The sequence below is a fragment of the Bos indicus x Bos taurus genome, chromosome 3 (assembly GCF_003369695.1).
Source record: "Bos indicus x Bos taurus breed Angus x Brahman F1 hybrid chromosome 3, Bos_hybrid_MaternalHap_v2.0, whole genome shotgun sequence".
NCBI classification, from domain to species: Eukaryota; Metazoa; Chordata; class Mammalia; order Artiodactyla; family Bovidae; genus Bos; species Bos indicus x Bos taurus.
In genome coordinates this window covers 66,898,937-66,915,338 of record NC_040078.1, presented here as the reverse complement: position 1 = coordinate 66,915,338, position 16,402 = coordinate 66,898,937, and the positions used below count along the sequence as shown (strand labels likewise).

The window sequence follows — 16,402 nt, the reverse complement described above, 5'->3', positions numbered from 1 at the left end:
CATTCCACTACATTTCTCAGGCAACTTCATAATTCCATCTTCCAAAAACTTTCTATCTTTTTGATCAAACAACTCTTCCAGGTACCTTTTCCAGTCTTTCAGGGAATTGAAGGTTTTTCCATTAAGATAACTTTTAAAAACCAAAATAAATGGAAATCTGAAGGTGCAACAGCTGGTGAATATGGTGGATGAATCAGAACTTCCTAGCCAAGCTGTAACACTTTTTGCCTGGTTGTTAAAAAAACATGCAGTCTTGTGTTACCTTGATGGAAGATTATGTATTTTCTGTTGTATAATTCCAGATGGCTTTCATGGAGTGCTACTTTCAGTTGGTTTAATTGGGAGCAGTACTTGTTGGAATTAATTGTTTTGTTTTCCAGAAGGAGCTAATGATAGAGGACTCTCTTCCAGTCCCACAATATATATAACATCACCTTCTTTGGAAGGAACTCAGTCCAGCCTTTGGTGTGGTTGGTGGTGGTTCATTTTGCTTGCCCCATGATCTCTTCCATTCCACATTATTGTACAGTATCCATTTTTCTTTGCTTGTCAAAATCTGTTTTTAAAATGGAACATTTTTTGTTATGTTTAAGTAGAGAATCACATTCGGAAATATAGTCAAGAAGATTTTGTTGTTGTTGTTTATGTGGAGCCCAAACATCAAAACAATTAGCATAACCAAGCTGGTATAAATGATTTTCAGTGCTTGATTTGGATATTTTGAATATGTCAAATATCTCACTCATGGTATAAGACTGATTGTTCTCAGTTAATGTCTTGATTTGATCACTATCAACTTTAACTGGTCTACCCAACCATGGAGTATAATCCAGCAAGAAATCTCCAGCACAAAACTTCGAAAACCACTTTTGACAGATTCCATCAGTCAGCACCTTCTCCATGCACTGCACAAGTCTTTTGTGCATTTCAGTTGTGTTTTTACCTTTCTCAAAATAATAAAGCATTTTTTAATTCCACCTTCAATATTAAAATGGCTGCATGAAATTCACCAATTTTGGTAAGTTTTTTAAAATGCACACAGATATGACAACTGTCACAATACAATCTAACAAAATTGTTTCAAATGAAGTTAAAGGCAACTAAATGCTACTAGAGCCAGCTTACAGAAAAACCCAAATGAATTTTTTGGCCAACACAATAGTTTATTATCTACTGCAAGCTAATAAAAATCTGAAAAGGTGGTAGCACCAAGAAAAAGAAATCTGGGGTTAAAAAATTTAAATTTTTTTCCCTATGCTCTCAATTTCTCACTTCTCACCATACCTCCTAGAACTTTTTATTGAGATTAACACAAATTGTAGAGTAATTATTATCAATCTTTTGAAGGGAAATAATTTTATAATTATTTTATTATAGAACTACTAAAATTTTTCTTAGTATCATTTATCATTCAATAAAAGTTTCACCATTTACACAGCAAATCAGTATAATAGATAATTCCATAACAAAGCAAATTATTCTGAACAAAACTATTTAAAATAAATTATTAAAATATACAATAGATTTATTTTTAAAAAACAATTTGTTCAGAATAATTTATTTTTCAAGAAATTTGATATCTTAGTAAAATGGGTAATTTCTCCCTTGACAGAGACTGTAGAAAAGAGGGATGATGAGAGAATAGGGATTAAACCAGCCCAGTTCCTAGTATGAGCAGGGTACAGCCGAATTCCCTTAGCCTGAGTGAGGAACAGACTACTTCCAGATTCTTTCACTGGTGTTAGAAATCAAATTAAAACAATAAACAATTTGAATTTTTACTGTATAACTTTTTCATTTTCCCATTGTTTATGTTTCTTTTTCCTGAGACTTCAAACATTGTACTATTTAAATCATCTTTCTGTCATTTCTCACTCTGTTATGTACATTAGCCTGCTAACCTTATTGGCCAAATGGAGCTCCCTTCTTTGGAATGAGGGCCTTTCCTATATAGATCTGGTCAAAATATACAATAAACAATTATGATTGTTTTTCCTTCTAAACTAGACATGTGAAAGCCTGTACCTTTCACTGCACTTTATTATTGTGTCAGTTATATTTTGGCCATATTGTAAAATATAGTCATGATGGTTGCTAATGATAGCTTTTCCTTTCATTGTGGCAGAGAATGGAGAAATGTTTCTGTATCTCAGTTTAAATTGCTTGTTTATTTAATAACTGTTGGTTGTAAGCTCACAGCCATGTTGTAAGAACTTGGTCCGTTATTCAAATTCCAGAATTATAAAGGTAGGCTTTATTTTAATTTTTTCTTAGTGTACTGTTCCCAAGATATTGATATCAAAATGCAAAAACTAATAGAAGGTTTAATCTCTATTTAAAAGGACATAATTGGCTAATTTGGAGCAACACAAAAATACTTCCAAAATTCTAAATTTTGAAAATTTACCATAAATCACAACTAAATTACTTTTCAGTTATATGTTTAAAGCAAAACGCAGAAATCTGATGTAATGTAATGATATGAAATTCTTATTCAATAGATTGAGGACATAAACAATACGGAAACTGAATCAGCACCAGAGGTAAATGGACATTTCCTTTAATGAAACATTCACCTAAAATTATCCAGTTCACAAATAATCTTTCAATTAAAAAATTAAAAGAGTTTTATTATGAATATAGCAACAATAAAAAGGACAAAAATATTTTGCAAAGCAAGGTCATACTTTTGCACTTTCAAACACTATAGCTTAGTGTTTATGGAGAAAAGTATGTTTTTGCTCTCATGGTTCAAGTGGAGGCACAAGTCTGAGTTTGAAATACTCTGCCAAGACTATATATTTCTTGAACTGTTACTAATAGTTGAGACTCTTGAAAGCTAACGTTGAAAAACGCAGTTTCTTTTCATCGTTTGTCTTCTTTCCTCAGAGTTCCTGATAGTTTGTTTTGGTTATTACATGATAGCAGAGAGTACAGTATCTATTACCATGAAGGAATGTTCAACAACCACAACAGTTTTAGATCTCTTCTAATCTAACATACAAAGTTAAATATCAATCAATTTGATCGTGTGCCTAGACGTACAGACAAATAAATTGGAAGCAGTTTTACTTCAGGGGCATGTGTTACAAATTATAATTCTTCACTTTGTTTTTGAAAAAAGTTCGGAGGCAGTAATAGATGATATAAAAGAACTAATTAAAATGAATTTCAAAAACAAGTTTAAGAATATGTGAATAGGACCAAATACCAAAGAGTTTTGTCTATAATATAAATGTTTTCTAGATCACTTGGAAATACTGTTTTTTTTTTCCTCGCTAAATGTTGGTTTTATTAAATATTTAAGAACTTACATGGAGAGAAAAGCCAAATGCAGAAAGCTTTCTTGTGTGTTTAAACTGAATCTATCCACCATCAAATTGATTGAGAGTATGCTCACATGCACATTACCTTTTGTGGGATGAATGCATGATAGCGAAATTTAGATAATGTCACATGGTTTTATCTGAACACTGTATTAACACCATCTTCTAGGAAAAAGGATGCTTCTAGAACCTTGTCAGCAATGGATTTCAGTAAGATTAATTCATAATGTACAATGAATTCAGAGAAAGAGCTATTTAATAGAAATCTGTAAAAACTGTATTTTTATTCTTCATAGCATTGATAGCAATGTAATGAAATCCACCAATGATGGAAGTAATGTCCCGTGGAATCTAAATTTTGATTTGGAAGAAATATGCTAATCACCTATTTTATAAATTAGGAAGGAGATGAGTCACTGCTTGTAACAGTGGTACCTGTCAAATCACACAAAACCTCTGGAAAAATAAAAAAGAATTTTGAAGATATAGAAAAAGAACGAGAAGAGAAGGAAAGGGTCAAGTATGAAGAAGATAAAAGAATAAGATGTGAAGAGCAACGCCGATCTCTCAAGGAAGCAAAGTGTCTTTCGTTGGTCATGGTAATTTTTTTTTTAAGAACAAATAAAAAGTTAAGTTGAGTCAAATCATATCCTTTTATGATTAACGGGTAGGTTTTCATTATGTTTTCTTAGGATGATGAACTAGAAAGTGAGGCAAAAAAAGAATCACTTTCTTCTGGAAAATTGAAACTGACTTTTGAAGAATTGGAAAGACAAAGACAAGAAAACCGAAGGAAGCAAGCTGAGGAGGAAGCAAGAAAACGTTTAGAAGAAGAGAGGCGTGCTTTTGAAGAAGCAAGGCGGCAAATGGTAAAACAAACTGATGTATATGTAACATTTATATATGTGGATTATAATACATAATTATAAAATACATAATTATATATAATATATATTACAATATTATATAAATTATATGTATAATATTATAAAAATGTTATCTGTAAAGAATTCAATATTAAGGGAGGTAGCTGGATTTGGAAAGGTTCATTGCTATAAATTTAAGGAGATCTTCTATGTAGAAGGGTCTGATTTTGAAACTGTATATATATTCCATATATAACATGCATCCATATTATGTTCTAGTTTTCATTTTGGGATATTTTATCTAATATTCTCCAAGTTTTTATAAATTGTTATAAATATACAAAATATTTATTCAGCAGAATAATTATTCAACTCTTTGTTAGTTCAGTCTGCAGTGTGTTTAATAGCATGGTGCAGCACACTTTCAAGTCTAATCATAAGTATACACTTAGTGTCAATGTGTGTATACACACACACACACATAGTGAACATATACGTGTGTATAAATGTATACAATCTAAGTGGTTAAGAACATGGACTGTGGAGCCAGACTGCCTGGATTCATACATCTAACATTTATTAAATGTGTATCCATGGACAAGTTATTTAACCTCTCTATACCTTTCCTCATTTGTAAAATGGTGAAAATAATTGGGCCTACTTCTTAAATCATTAAATGAGTTAACACAGAAAGCAATGAGCATCTAGCATATAAGAAGTGCATTATTTTTAATTTATTTTTATTTTGCAATTTTTATTTTTTTGACCATGCAGTGGAGCTTGCAGGATCTTAGTTCCTTGACCAGGGATTGAACCTGTGCACCTTGCAATGGGAGTGCAGAATCCTAACCACTGGACCACCAGGGAACTCCCACTAAGCACTTTAAAATCATTAACTGCTATTATAGTAACAGATTTACCAACAAAAAAATAAAACTGAAATAAGAAAACACTGATTCCAAATTTCATTGCAAGAACCGAAGAATGGAACATATATAATTTTTTAATTTTTCAGACTTTCTTGATCAACTTTAAATAATGATGTTCTAAGGACTGTACCTCCAAAATTTTAATTTTCTATATATTTTGTTTGAAAATGTTGTTACTTTTGGGCAGTTATAGTTGGATATCTACACATTTTAGATATCACTGGTGGTCAATTTAGTGAAAAGACATAGTAATATCATTAATTAAATCATAAATTTCAATGAGTATTTAATTAATTCATGTTATATTAGTTTTAATTATAAAATCATTAAATTTGAATTGTATATAAAATAGCTCCAGATATTTTACCCATTTAATTACCACAGTTCATAGTAAAAAAAAAATCCATGAAAATTACAGAATGACTTTATTATCTAAGAGACTGTGTGTGTATACTGTGTGTACATACACCCACTTTTAAATAACCCCTAATTTTTCCAGCTTAGATTTTTTTGAATCATATTAGATTCATATTTTTGAATATTAGATTATTCTAGAATTAGAATATTAATCTAATATTAATTAGAGTATTAGAGGAAATATTAGATTCATATTTTTTGAATCATATAAAGGAAGGAGATTTTGGTCCCCTATGTGAGGTGACTGAGTCTGTGCCTTTTGATTGATAATTCGTTCCTATCTTTGATGAATCTCAGTTCTTAATACTGAGTTGTTTGTTGGTTAGGTAAATGAAGAGGAGGAAAACCAAGACACAGAAAACATTTTTAAAGGGTACCGCCCTGGTAAACTCAAGCTCAGTTTTGAAGAAATAGAAAGACAAAGGAGAGAAGATGAAAAAAGGAAAGCAGAAGAAGATGCCAGAAGAAGAATAGAGGAAGAAAAGAAGGCATTCGCTGAAGCAAGGAGAAGCATGGTAAGACAGAATGTGGCTGCAGGCGGCCACTGGGATTCAGCTTTTTAGAGTATGTTAGGAGAAAGCATTCAACTGTGGGGAATACCCTATTATTTCTGGAAGTTGTGCCAAAAGTAGGGATGGCATATAAGTTTTTAAAAGTCTCCTGTCATAATACCATCAGTTAAAGATCAGCTTCAGTATCATGTTGAAAAGGTTCTGATTAAATTGCTCTGCCTAGTATATATTATCTTCCTTCTCTGAGAAGGTGTGTTTTTTAGAACTAAGTATCTAAGCTAGGAGGGAGGGGGGTTCCTACCCCCACTTTCCCTTCCATTCTCTCCATTCTCTTCTCCCTAGCCACATTTCCTCCTTCCCTTCCTCACTCCTCCTTCCTTCCCTCCTTTCTTTCCAAGTTCCATCCCATCAGGATACATTAAATTACCAAAGCCATTTAACCACAATTATTTAACTCTCCAAAATGCTTATCATCACTCTGGATATTGCTACCCAACTTAACTCTGCTATAAAATTATACTTCTTATACCATTTTAATGTTTGTAAATATACAATTATCTGACAAACTCTATTTTTAAGTACATTGACATGTAAATGCTGCACAACCTTCTTGAAACATTTTCATTCGCTTCAGTCATATCACGACCTGATTTTCTTCCTCTATGTCTGGGTGAGCTTCAGACACACATTCCAAGTGTTTTTTTTTGGCCTCATTCCAATCCCAAAGAAAGGCAATGCCAAAGAATGCTCAAACTACCGCACAATTGCACTCATCTCACATGCTAGCGGAGAAGGCAATGGCACCCCACTCCAGTACTCTTGCTTGGAAAATCCCATGGATGGAGGAGCCTGGTAGGCTGCAGTCCATGAGGTGGCTAAGAGTTGGACACAACTGAGTGACTTCACTTTCACTTTTCACTTTCATGCATTGGAGAAGGAAACGGCAACCCACTCCAGCATTCTTGCCTGGAGAATCCCAGGGACAGGGGAGCCTGGTGGGCTGCCATCTATGGGGTTGCACAGAGTCGGACATGACTGAAGCGACTTAGCAGCAGCAGCAGCAGCAGCACATGCTAGTAAAGTAATGCTCAAAATTCTCCAAGCCAGGCTTCAGCAATACGTGAACCATGAACTCCCAGATGTTCAAGCTGGTTTTAGAAAAGGCAGAGGAACCAGAGATCAAGTTGCCAACATCCGCTGGATCATAGAAAAAGCAAGAGAGTTCCAGAAAAACATCAAGAACACTGGAGTGGGTTGCTATTTCCTTCTCCAATGCATGAAAGTGAAAAGTGAAAGTGAAGTCGCTCAGTCGTGTCCGACTCTTAGCAACCCCATGGACTGCAGCCTACCAGGCTCCTCCGTCCATGTGATTTTCCAGGCAAGAGTACTGGAGTGGGGTGCCATTGCCTTCTCTGATCATTATCCACACAGACACTTAAATGAGTCCTGAGAACCTTAAGCAGTTCCACCTCTCATTTGTGCCTCATATCCAATCACTCACTAAGTCTCACTTCCTATATATCACTATTAAAATTCCCCTATTTCCCACTGTTGTTCAGTTGCTGTTATGTCTGACTCATTGCGACTCTGGACTGTAGCACGCCAGCCTTCCCTACCCTTCACCATCTCCCAGAGTTTGCTTAGATTCATGTCCATTGAGTCAGTGATGCTGTCTAACCATCTCATCCTCTGCCGCCCTCTTCTCCTCCTTTTGACTTCAATCTTTCCCAGAACTTCCTACTGCTACAACTATAATGCAGGTCACTGTTACCCGTTGCCTCAGGCCAACTCCTAATAATTTGCTTTGTTGCCTATAATCTATTCTTTCCTATAAAGCCAGGAAAGAAAGAAAGAAAGTGAAGTCGCTCAGTTGTGTCTGGCTCATTGCAACCCCTGGACTGTAGCCTGCCAGGATTCTCCGTCCATGGGATTTTCCAGGCAAGAATACTGCAGTGGGTTGCCATTTCCTTCTCCAGGAGATCTTCCTGACCAAGGGATTGAACCCAGGTCTCCCACACTGCAGGCAGAGTCTTTACCGTCTGAGCCACCAGGGAAGCCCATAAAGCCAGGAGAGTTCTCCTGATGAAACAATGGACGGAGGTTCATAACATTGTACAGGAGACAGGGATCAAGACCATCCCCAAGAAAAAGAAATGCAAAAAAGCAAATTGGCTGCCTGAGGAGGCCTTACAAATAGCTGTGAAAACAAGAGAAGCAAAAAGCAAAGAAGAAAAGGTAAGATATACCCATTTGAATGCAGAGTTCCAAAGAATAGTGAGGAGAGATAAGAAAGCCTTCCTCAGTGATCAGTGCAAAGAAGCAGAGGAAAACAATAGGATGGGAAAGACGAGAGATCGCTTCAAGAAAATTAAAGATACCAAGGGAACATTTCATGCAAATATGGGCTCAATAAAGGACAGAAATGGTAGGGACCTAACAGAAGCAGAAGATATTAAGAAGAGGTGGCAAGAATACACAGAACTGTACAAAAAAGATCTTCATGACCCAGATAATCACAATGGGGTGATCACTCACCTAGAGCCAGACATCCTGGAATGTGAAGTCAAGCGGGCCTTAGGAAGCATCACTATGAACAAAGCTAGTGGACATGATGGAATTCCCGTTGAGCTATTTCAAAGCCTAAAAGATGATGCTGTGAAAGTGCTGCACTCAATATGCCAGCAAATTTCTAAAACTCAGCAGTGACCACAAGACTGGAAAAGGTCAGTTTTCATTCCAATCCCAAAGAAAGGCAATGCCAAAGAATGCTCAAACTATTGCACAATTGCATTCATCTTACACACTAGTAAAGTAATGCTGAAAATTCTCCAAGCCAGGCTTCAACAGTACGTGAACTGTGAACTTCTAGATGTTCAAGCTGAATTTAGAAAAGGCAGAGGAACCAGAGATCAAATTGCCAACATCTATAGGATCATCAAAAAAGCAAGAGAGTTCCAGAAAAACATCTATTTCTGCCTTATTGATTATGCCAAAGCCTTTGACTGTGTGGATCACAAAAAACTGGAAAATTCTTCAAGAGATGGGCATACCAGACCACCTGACCTGCCTCTTGGGAAATCTGTATGCAGGTCAGGAAGCAACAGTTAGAACTGGACATGGAACAACAGACTGGTTCCAAATAGGAAAGGAGTACATCAAGGCTGTATATTGTCACCCTGCTTATTTAACTTTTATGCACAGTACATCATGTGAAATGCTGGGCTGGATGAAGCACAAGCTGGAATCAAGATTGCCAGGAGAAATATCAATAACCTCAGATATGCAGATGACAACACCCTTATGGCAGAAAGGGAAGAAGAACTAAAGAGCCTCTTGATGAAAGTGAAAGAGGAGAGTGAAAAAGTTGGCTTAAAACTCAACATTCAAAAGACTAAGATCATGGCATCAAGTCCCATCACTTCATGGCAGATAGATGCGGAAACAGGGGAATCAGTGCCAGACTTTATTTTGGGGGGCTCCAAAATCACTGCAAATGGTGACCACAACCATGAAATTAAAAGATGCTTACTCCTTGGCAGGAAATTTATGACCAACCTAGACAGCATATTAAAAACCAGAGATGTTACTTTGTCAGCTATGGTTTTTCCATTAGTCATGTATGGATGCAAAAGTTGGACTGTAAAGAAAGCTGAGCACCGAAGAATTGATGCTTTTGAACTGTGGTGTTGGAGAAGACTCTTGAGAGTCTCTTGGACTTCAAGGAGATCCACCCAGTCCATCCTAAAGGAGATCAGTCCTGGGTGTTCATTGGAAGGACTGATGTTGAAGCTGAAACTCCAGTATTTTGGCCACCTGATGCAAAGAGCTGACTCATTTGGAAAGACCCTGTTGCTGAGAAAGATTGAAGGTGGGAGAAGACGGGGACGACAGAGGATGAGATGGTTATATGGCATCACCGACACGATGGACATGAGTTTGTGTAAACTCTGGGAGTTGGTGATGGACAGGAGGCCTGGTGTGCTGCATGCAGTCCATGGGGTCGAAAGAGTCAGACACGACTGAGCAACTGAACTGAACTGTTCTTTTTTTTAAAAAAAAAGTGAATTTGATTGTTACTACTTTGCTTAAAAATTTTCTACTTCCATTAAAGCAAAAATCCAAACACTACAATTTTAAAACAAATTTCTTTACAATCTTGCCCTAGTATTTTCTCATTTCATTTCTTGATTCTTGGTTAATCTGCCATGTTTGTCCCAGACATAGTAAATTTCTTTCCATTTCTTCAAAATGCTATGCTCTGATCTCTGGAACTTCATAAATACTGTATGAAACACGTTATCCCTCTCCTTTCCCTGTGCTCTGCTCCCTCCTATTAGTATATTCCATTTCCTCTGGAAGCCTTTCCTGGTAGTGCAAGTTCCAGAAAGGGTTCCTTTCATGTCCTCTTAAAGCATTTTGTGTTCCCCCAGTGTAGCGGTAGTGCTGTTTTCTTGTTGCTTATGACTGTCTTCCTCACTCAGTGAGGCTGAGACCACATTGAGTACGTGGCATGATGCATTCTAGTGTAACAAACTTCCTAAAATGCTTGTGGAATAAGTGATATTAAAACTATTTTATGTATATTATTAGGTAATCCTTGATTCACAAATGGTTTCTACACAGAAACCCTACAAAATTCTGAAAGCACTTAATTTTTAGAGAACAAGCTGGTTCAGAACCGCTAGATGAGAAGTAGCTGTGGAGATTAAGAAATCTAGTCCTGGGGCAGATTTTTAGGCCAAATCTGTCTTTTATCATGATGTACTAGTGAGAAAAGTGCAGGGTTAGGGTTAGGGTTAGGTGCAGGGAAAACTAGTGTCCTAGAGACATTTCTGTACTAGGAACAAGAAACTTTTCCCTTCCTTTATGTGGTTTTCTTATCTAGGACCAAGTATTGTCATTTCATTGTTCTTGTTCAGTCGCCCAAGTCGTGTCTGACTCTACGACCCCATGGACTGCAGCACGCCAGGTCTCCCTGTCCCTCACCATCTCCAGGAGTTTGCCCAAGTTCATGTTCATTGCATCAGTGATGCCATCCAGCCATCTCATCCTCTGATGCCCTCTTCTCCTTCTACCCTCAATCTTTCCCAGCATCAGGGACTTTTCCAATGAGTCATCTGTTCGGATTAGATGACCAAAATACTGGAGCTTCAGCTTCAGCATCAGTCCATATTATAGCTCAAGTAGCTCATATATTATTTAAAAATTTGGGGGGTAATATGTGGATTGTAAAACTATATAAATGTTGTTTCTGAGCTGCACTGGTTTTGTGGTAAAGCCTGTCATTTATAAAATTTGGAACAAATAAATAACTACCATTTGTTTTTCCTTATTCAAGTGTCTAGTTCAACCACAGGGACATAATTTAAATGAGAGGTTTATGTATGTACTTTCAGGGAGAAGGCAATGGCACCCCACTCCAGTACTCTTGCCTGGAGAATCCCATGGACAGAGGAGCCTGGTAGGCTGCAGTCCATGGGGTCGCTAGGAGTCAGATACGACTGAGTGACTTCACTTTCACTTTTCACTTTCATGCACTGGAGAAGGAAATGGCAACCCACTCCAGTGTTCTTGCCTGGAGAATCCCAGGGACGGGGGAGCCTGGTGGGCTGCCGTCTATGGGGTCGCACAGAGTCGGACACGACTGAAGCGACTTAGCAGTAGCAGTAGCAGTTCGGGGAATATAATTAGGTAATTTCTTGTTATCCAAAGTGTATTGCAAGTCAATGACTTAAAAGCAGAGTTGTTATTTGCAGTTTAGAGACTACCGGTATACAATGATATTGTAATAATAAAACTGCTATTTGGTAGCTTATCTTGGTGTCAGGCACACTGCAGAGTGTTTCCAAACTTTATGTGATTCTCATGACAATTCAATGAAAGTTGTTGCAGATAGGGAAATTCAGATCTAAAGAGGCTATGTAACTTGTCCGCGGTTGCAACTAAATCGCAATTAAATGGCAGTTAGACATGTAATTTATAAAATTATGAAAAGGTAGTCTAAATAGTTATTTACAATTTTATTAGACTTCTAAAGTTTTGGATCTCACCTTTTCCATATAGTATTTGTATTGACTTTGGACAAGTTAACTTTTTATTGCCTTAGTTTCCTCATGTGTTAAATGGGGATATTAATAACACCTACTTCATATGGGTATAGAAAAATAAGTCAATGCATGTAAAATGCTTAGAAGTATTCTTGGCAGTTGTTAAGTATTAACTATTATTTATTTTTAATTAGCCTGACAGGAAATAAATCAATATAATAAAATCACAGCATTAAGTGATTATTGCCCAATTATGAAGGGATCATAATGATAACTCATTCAGTTAAAACCATGATTTAACTGAAACGCTCTATTTTAATTACCAGAATTGAGGTTCATTTTACTTTTTAAAAAGTAAATTATTTTTTAATTTTTAAAAAATTTATTTGTCCGGAGAAAAGAATTTTCTTCTTATCAGGCAAGTAGTAAACAGTTTGGTCTGAGAGCAGAGAGTTTCAAAGTACAAGATCTTCCGTGTTGACGCTGCCATCTGCAGACTGATCATCTTCCTGTTCTCCTACCTAGGACCGAGGAGAGGAACAGTTCAGTTTACCGAACTAGGGCAAATTACCAAACTCGAAGCTTGTTTTCCTTAATGGGCTACTGAGAAATGTGGTGTCCCCTGTGAACCTCCTGTCACTTCTCGGGGGAACGGTGCTCAGCATGGCGTGCAGGCATCTTTGCTATTTATCGCTACGTCTCAGTGGCTCCTGGTTCCATTTTCCCCTCTTTTATTACTTTAGAACAAGTTTGCTGGTAGTCTTGAATGCAATATTTGTTTATTCCAAAAGATCATATTTATAATAAAATCATTGTAGAAGGAAAAAAAAAATTTGTTTGACTGTGCCAAGAGCTAGTTAGGGCATGTGAGATCTTTGATCTTTGTTGTAGCATGTGTGATTTTAGTTATGGCATATGGGATCTAGTTCCCTGACCACGAATCAAACCTAGGTAGGCCCCCCACATTGGGAGCATGGAGTCCCAGCCACTGAACCACCAGGGAAGTCCTGAGGTTCATTTTAATCCAATTAAAAAGTTTTCCCAATATTAGAACATCTTTTAAATTTTTTTAATGAAAATTTTTGTTGTTGCTAGAGCATCTTAATGTCTAATTCAAATTGTGTGCTCGGTCTCTCAGCTGTGTCTGACTCTTTGTGATGCTGTGGACTGTAGCCTGCCAGGCTCCTCTGTCCGTGGGAGTCTCCAGGCGAGAATACTGGAGTGAGTTGCCATTTCCTCCTCCAGGGGTCTTCCCCATCCAGGGGATTGAACCATCATCTTTTGCATCTCCTGCATTGGCAGGTGGATTCTTTTACCACTGTGCCACTGGTAAAGGAAGCCCCTAATTCAAATTACTCATAGTAAAAGTCAAAGTATTTATTTGTGTTCATTGGAATGGAGACTAGATGGTCACCATTTTCTCTGTTACTACAAATACTTTAGTCTTATGTTTTCTAATAATTATTCCTTGTTTTATATTTTTAAAGAGAATTTTTGGTTTTTAGTCAATGTGAAATCTTTCTATTCAAGAGATATTCCCTTTTTACTATGTATAATTCTGGTAAAAGTGATAAAAGAATTATTTTAAATAGGTAGTTGATGATGACACCCCAGAGATGTATAAAACAATCTCTCAAGAATCTCTTATACCGGGAAAACTGGAAATTAATTTTGAAGAATTATTAAAACAAAAAATGGAAGAAGAAAGACGACGAACAGAGGAGGAGCGGAAACATAAACTAGAGATGGAAAAACAGGAATTTGAACAACTGAGACAAGAAATGGGAGAGGTAAGATTTTAAGAAATATCCATTTATATCCCACAAATATTTATTAATCTAAGTATTTCACATATATTACCTTACAATAACTTTCTAAGTATTATTATTCACATAAAGGACACTCCTATGAGGCACTTGGACAAGTTTAGCGTAGTTGAGTTGAGTGTACCTTTCCAGCCTGCTATAACTCTACTCCTGCTTGCTAGTTTGAAACATATATAAGTCCAAGTGACTGAGATATTACAATACTTAAGTAAATATTTCTTCCTATATACCTCACAGTTGTGTGTGATTACACCATGATTGAGAACTGTTGTTCTAGAGTGCTTAATACACCCATTTATACTTATTTGCCTTGAATCAGAATTAAACTGACCATCAAAATAAGAAAAACCTACAAGAGTACCATGGATGCTAATAGGAGCATCAGTTTGGCAAGTCTTTGAATCATTTTACAGGCATACTTCATTTCATTGTGCTTCACATGATTGCACTTTACAGATACTGTGTTTTTTAACAAATTAAGGCTGTGGCAACCCTGCATGGAGCAAGTCAGTGGATGCGTTTTTCCAACATTTGCTCACTTTGTGTCTCTGTATAACATTTTGGTACTTCTCGCAATATTTCAGACTTTTTCATTATTATTATATATGTTATAGTGGTGTGGGATCAGTGACCTTTGTTGTTACTATTGTAATTGTTTTGGGCCACCACAAACTGCACCCATATCAGATGATGAACTTGATATATATATTATGTTCTGACTGCGCCACTTACTGGCTTCCCCTCACCTTGGGCCAATTTCATTACACAAAAGTACTGAAATTAGGACAATTAATGGCCTCTAAGTGTTCAAGTGAGAGTCTCATGACTTTCACTTTATGCTTGGTTGAGAAGTGATTTGTCTCACTTTAAAAGCTAGAAATGATTAAGCTTAGTGAGGAACGCATGTTGAAAGCTGAGATAGGCTGAAATCTAGACCTCTTGTGCCAAATGGTTAACCAAGATGTGAACGCAAAGAAAAATTCTTGCAGGAAATGAAAAGTGCTACTCCAGTGAACACATAAATGATAGCGAAGTGGAACAGCCTTACTGTCATGGAGAAAGTTTTAGTGGTCTGGATAGAAGGCCAAACGAACCACAACATTCCCTTAAGCCAAAGCCTAATCCAGGGCAAAGCCCTAACTCTCTTCAATTCTATGAAGAGTGACAGATGAAGACACTGCAGAAGAAAAGTCTGAAGCTAGTAGAGGTTGGTTCTTGAAGTTTAAGGAAAAAAACCATCTCTATAACATAACAAGTGCAAGGTGAATCAGCAAGTGCTGTTGCAGAGGCTGCAGCAAGTTATCCAGAAGATCAAAGATAATTAATGAAGGTGGCTACACTAAAAAATAGATTTTTAATATAGGCAAACAGGCTTATATTGGAAGAGGATGCCATCTAGGACTTCCTTAGCTAGAGAGGAAAAGTCAGTGCCTGGCTTTGAAGCTTCAAAGGACAGGCTGACTCTCTTGTTAGGGGCTAAAACAGCTGGTGACTTTAAGTTGAAACCAGTACTCATTTACCTTTCTTCCTATGCTCTATAAATGGAACAATGAACCTAGATGATAGCACACCTGTTGACAACATTGTTTACTGAATATTAAGCCCGTTGTTAAGACCTATTGCTCAGAAAAAAAGATTCCTTTCAAAATATTATTGCTCATTGACAGTGCACCTGGTCACCCAAGAGCTCTGATGAAGATGTGATGATATTAATGTTGTTTTCACGCCTACTGGCACAGCATCCATTCTGCAGCCCATAGGCCAAGCAGTAATTTCTACTTTCAAGTCTTATTATTGAAAAAATAAATTTTGTAAGGCTTCAGCTGTCATGATGATCTTTTCCTTTTGTAGTTCTTCTGTGTATTCTTGCCACCTCTTCTTAATATCTTCTGCTTCTGTTATGTCCATACCATTTCTGTCCTTTATTGTGCTTATCTTTGCATGAAATGTTCCCTTGCTATCTCTAATTTTCTTGAAGAGCTCTCTAGTCTCTCTCATTCTATTGTTTTCCTCTACTTCTTTGCATTGATCACTGAGGAAGGCTTTCTTACCTCTCCTTGCTATTCTTTGGAACTCTGCATTCAAATAGGTATATCTTACCTTTTCTCCTTTGCCTTCTGCTTTTCTCAGTAACGCCTTGTCAGACAACCAATTTGCCTTTCTGCATTTCTCTTTCTTGGGGATGGTCTTGATCCCTGCCTCCTGTACAGTGTCACGAACCTCCATCCATAGTTCTTCAGGCACTCTATCAGATCAAATCCCTTGAATCTATTTGTTACTTCCACTGTATAATCATAAGGGATTTGATTTAGGTCATACCTGAATGGTCTAGTGGTTTTCCCTACTTTCTTCAGTTTAAGTCTGAATTTGGCAATAGGGAGTTCATATTCTGAGCCACAGTCAGATCCCAGTCTTGTTTTTGCTGACTGTATACAGCTTCTCCATCTTTGGCTGCAAAGAACATAATCAATCTGATTTC

The 16,402-nt window shown here is 36.8% G+C and overlaps 1 protein-coding gene across 6 annotated transcripts in view; it reads left to right on the top strand.

Moving 5' to 3' along the window:
- NEXN (nexilin F-actin binding protein) overlaps nucleotides 1-16,402 on the top strand; it is a 58,267-nt gene that overhangs the window by 29,129 nt on the left and 12,736 nt on the right. For 4 of the 6 annotated variants that reach the window (XM_027536827.1, XM_027536830.1, XM_027536826.1 and 1 more), the window contains 5 exons: nucleotides 2,502-2,543; nucleotides 3,728-3,925; nucleotides 4,019-4,195; nucleotides 5,865-6,053; nucleotides 13,690-13,887. In XM_027536827.1, the coding sequence (XP_027392628.1) occupies nucleotides 2,502-2,543; nucleotides 3,728-3,925; nucleotides 4,019-4,195; nucleotides 5,865-6,053; nucleotides 13,690-13,887 (804 nt within the window). The remainder of the gene's footprint in view (nucleotides 1-2,501; nucleotides 2,544-3,727; nucleotides 3,926-4,018; nucleotides 4,196-5,864; nucleotides 6,054-13,689; nucleotides 13,888-16,402) is intronic. The other 2 variants (XM_027536828.1, XM_027536831.1) reach the window with 1 other exon arrangement.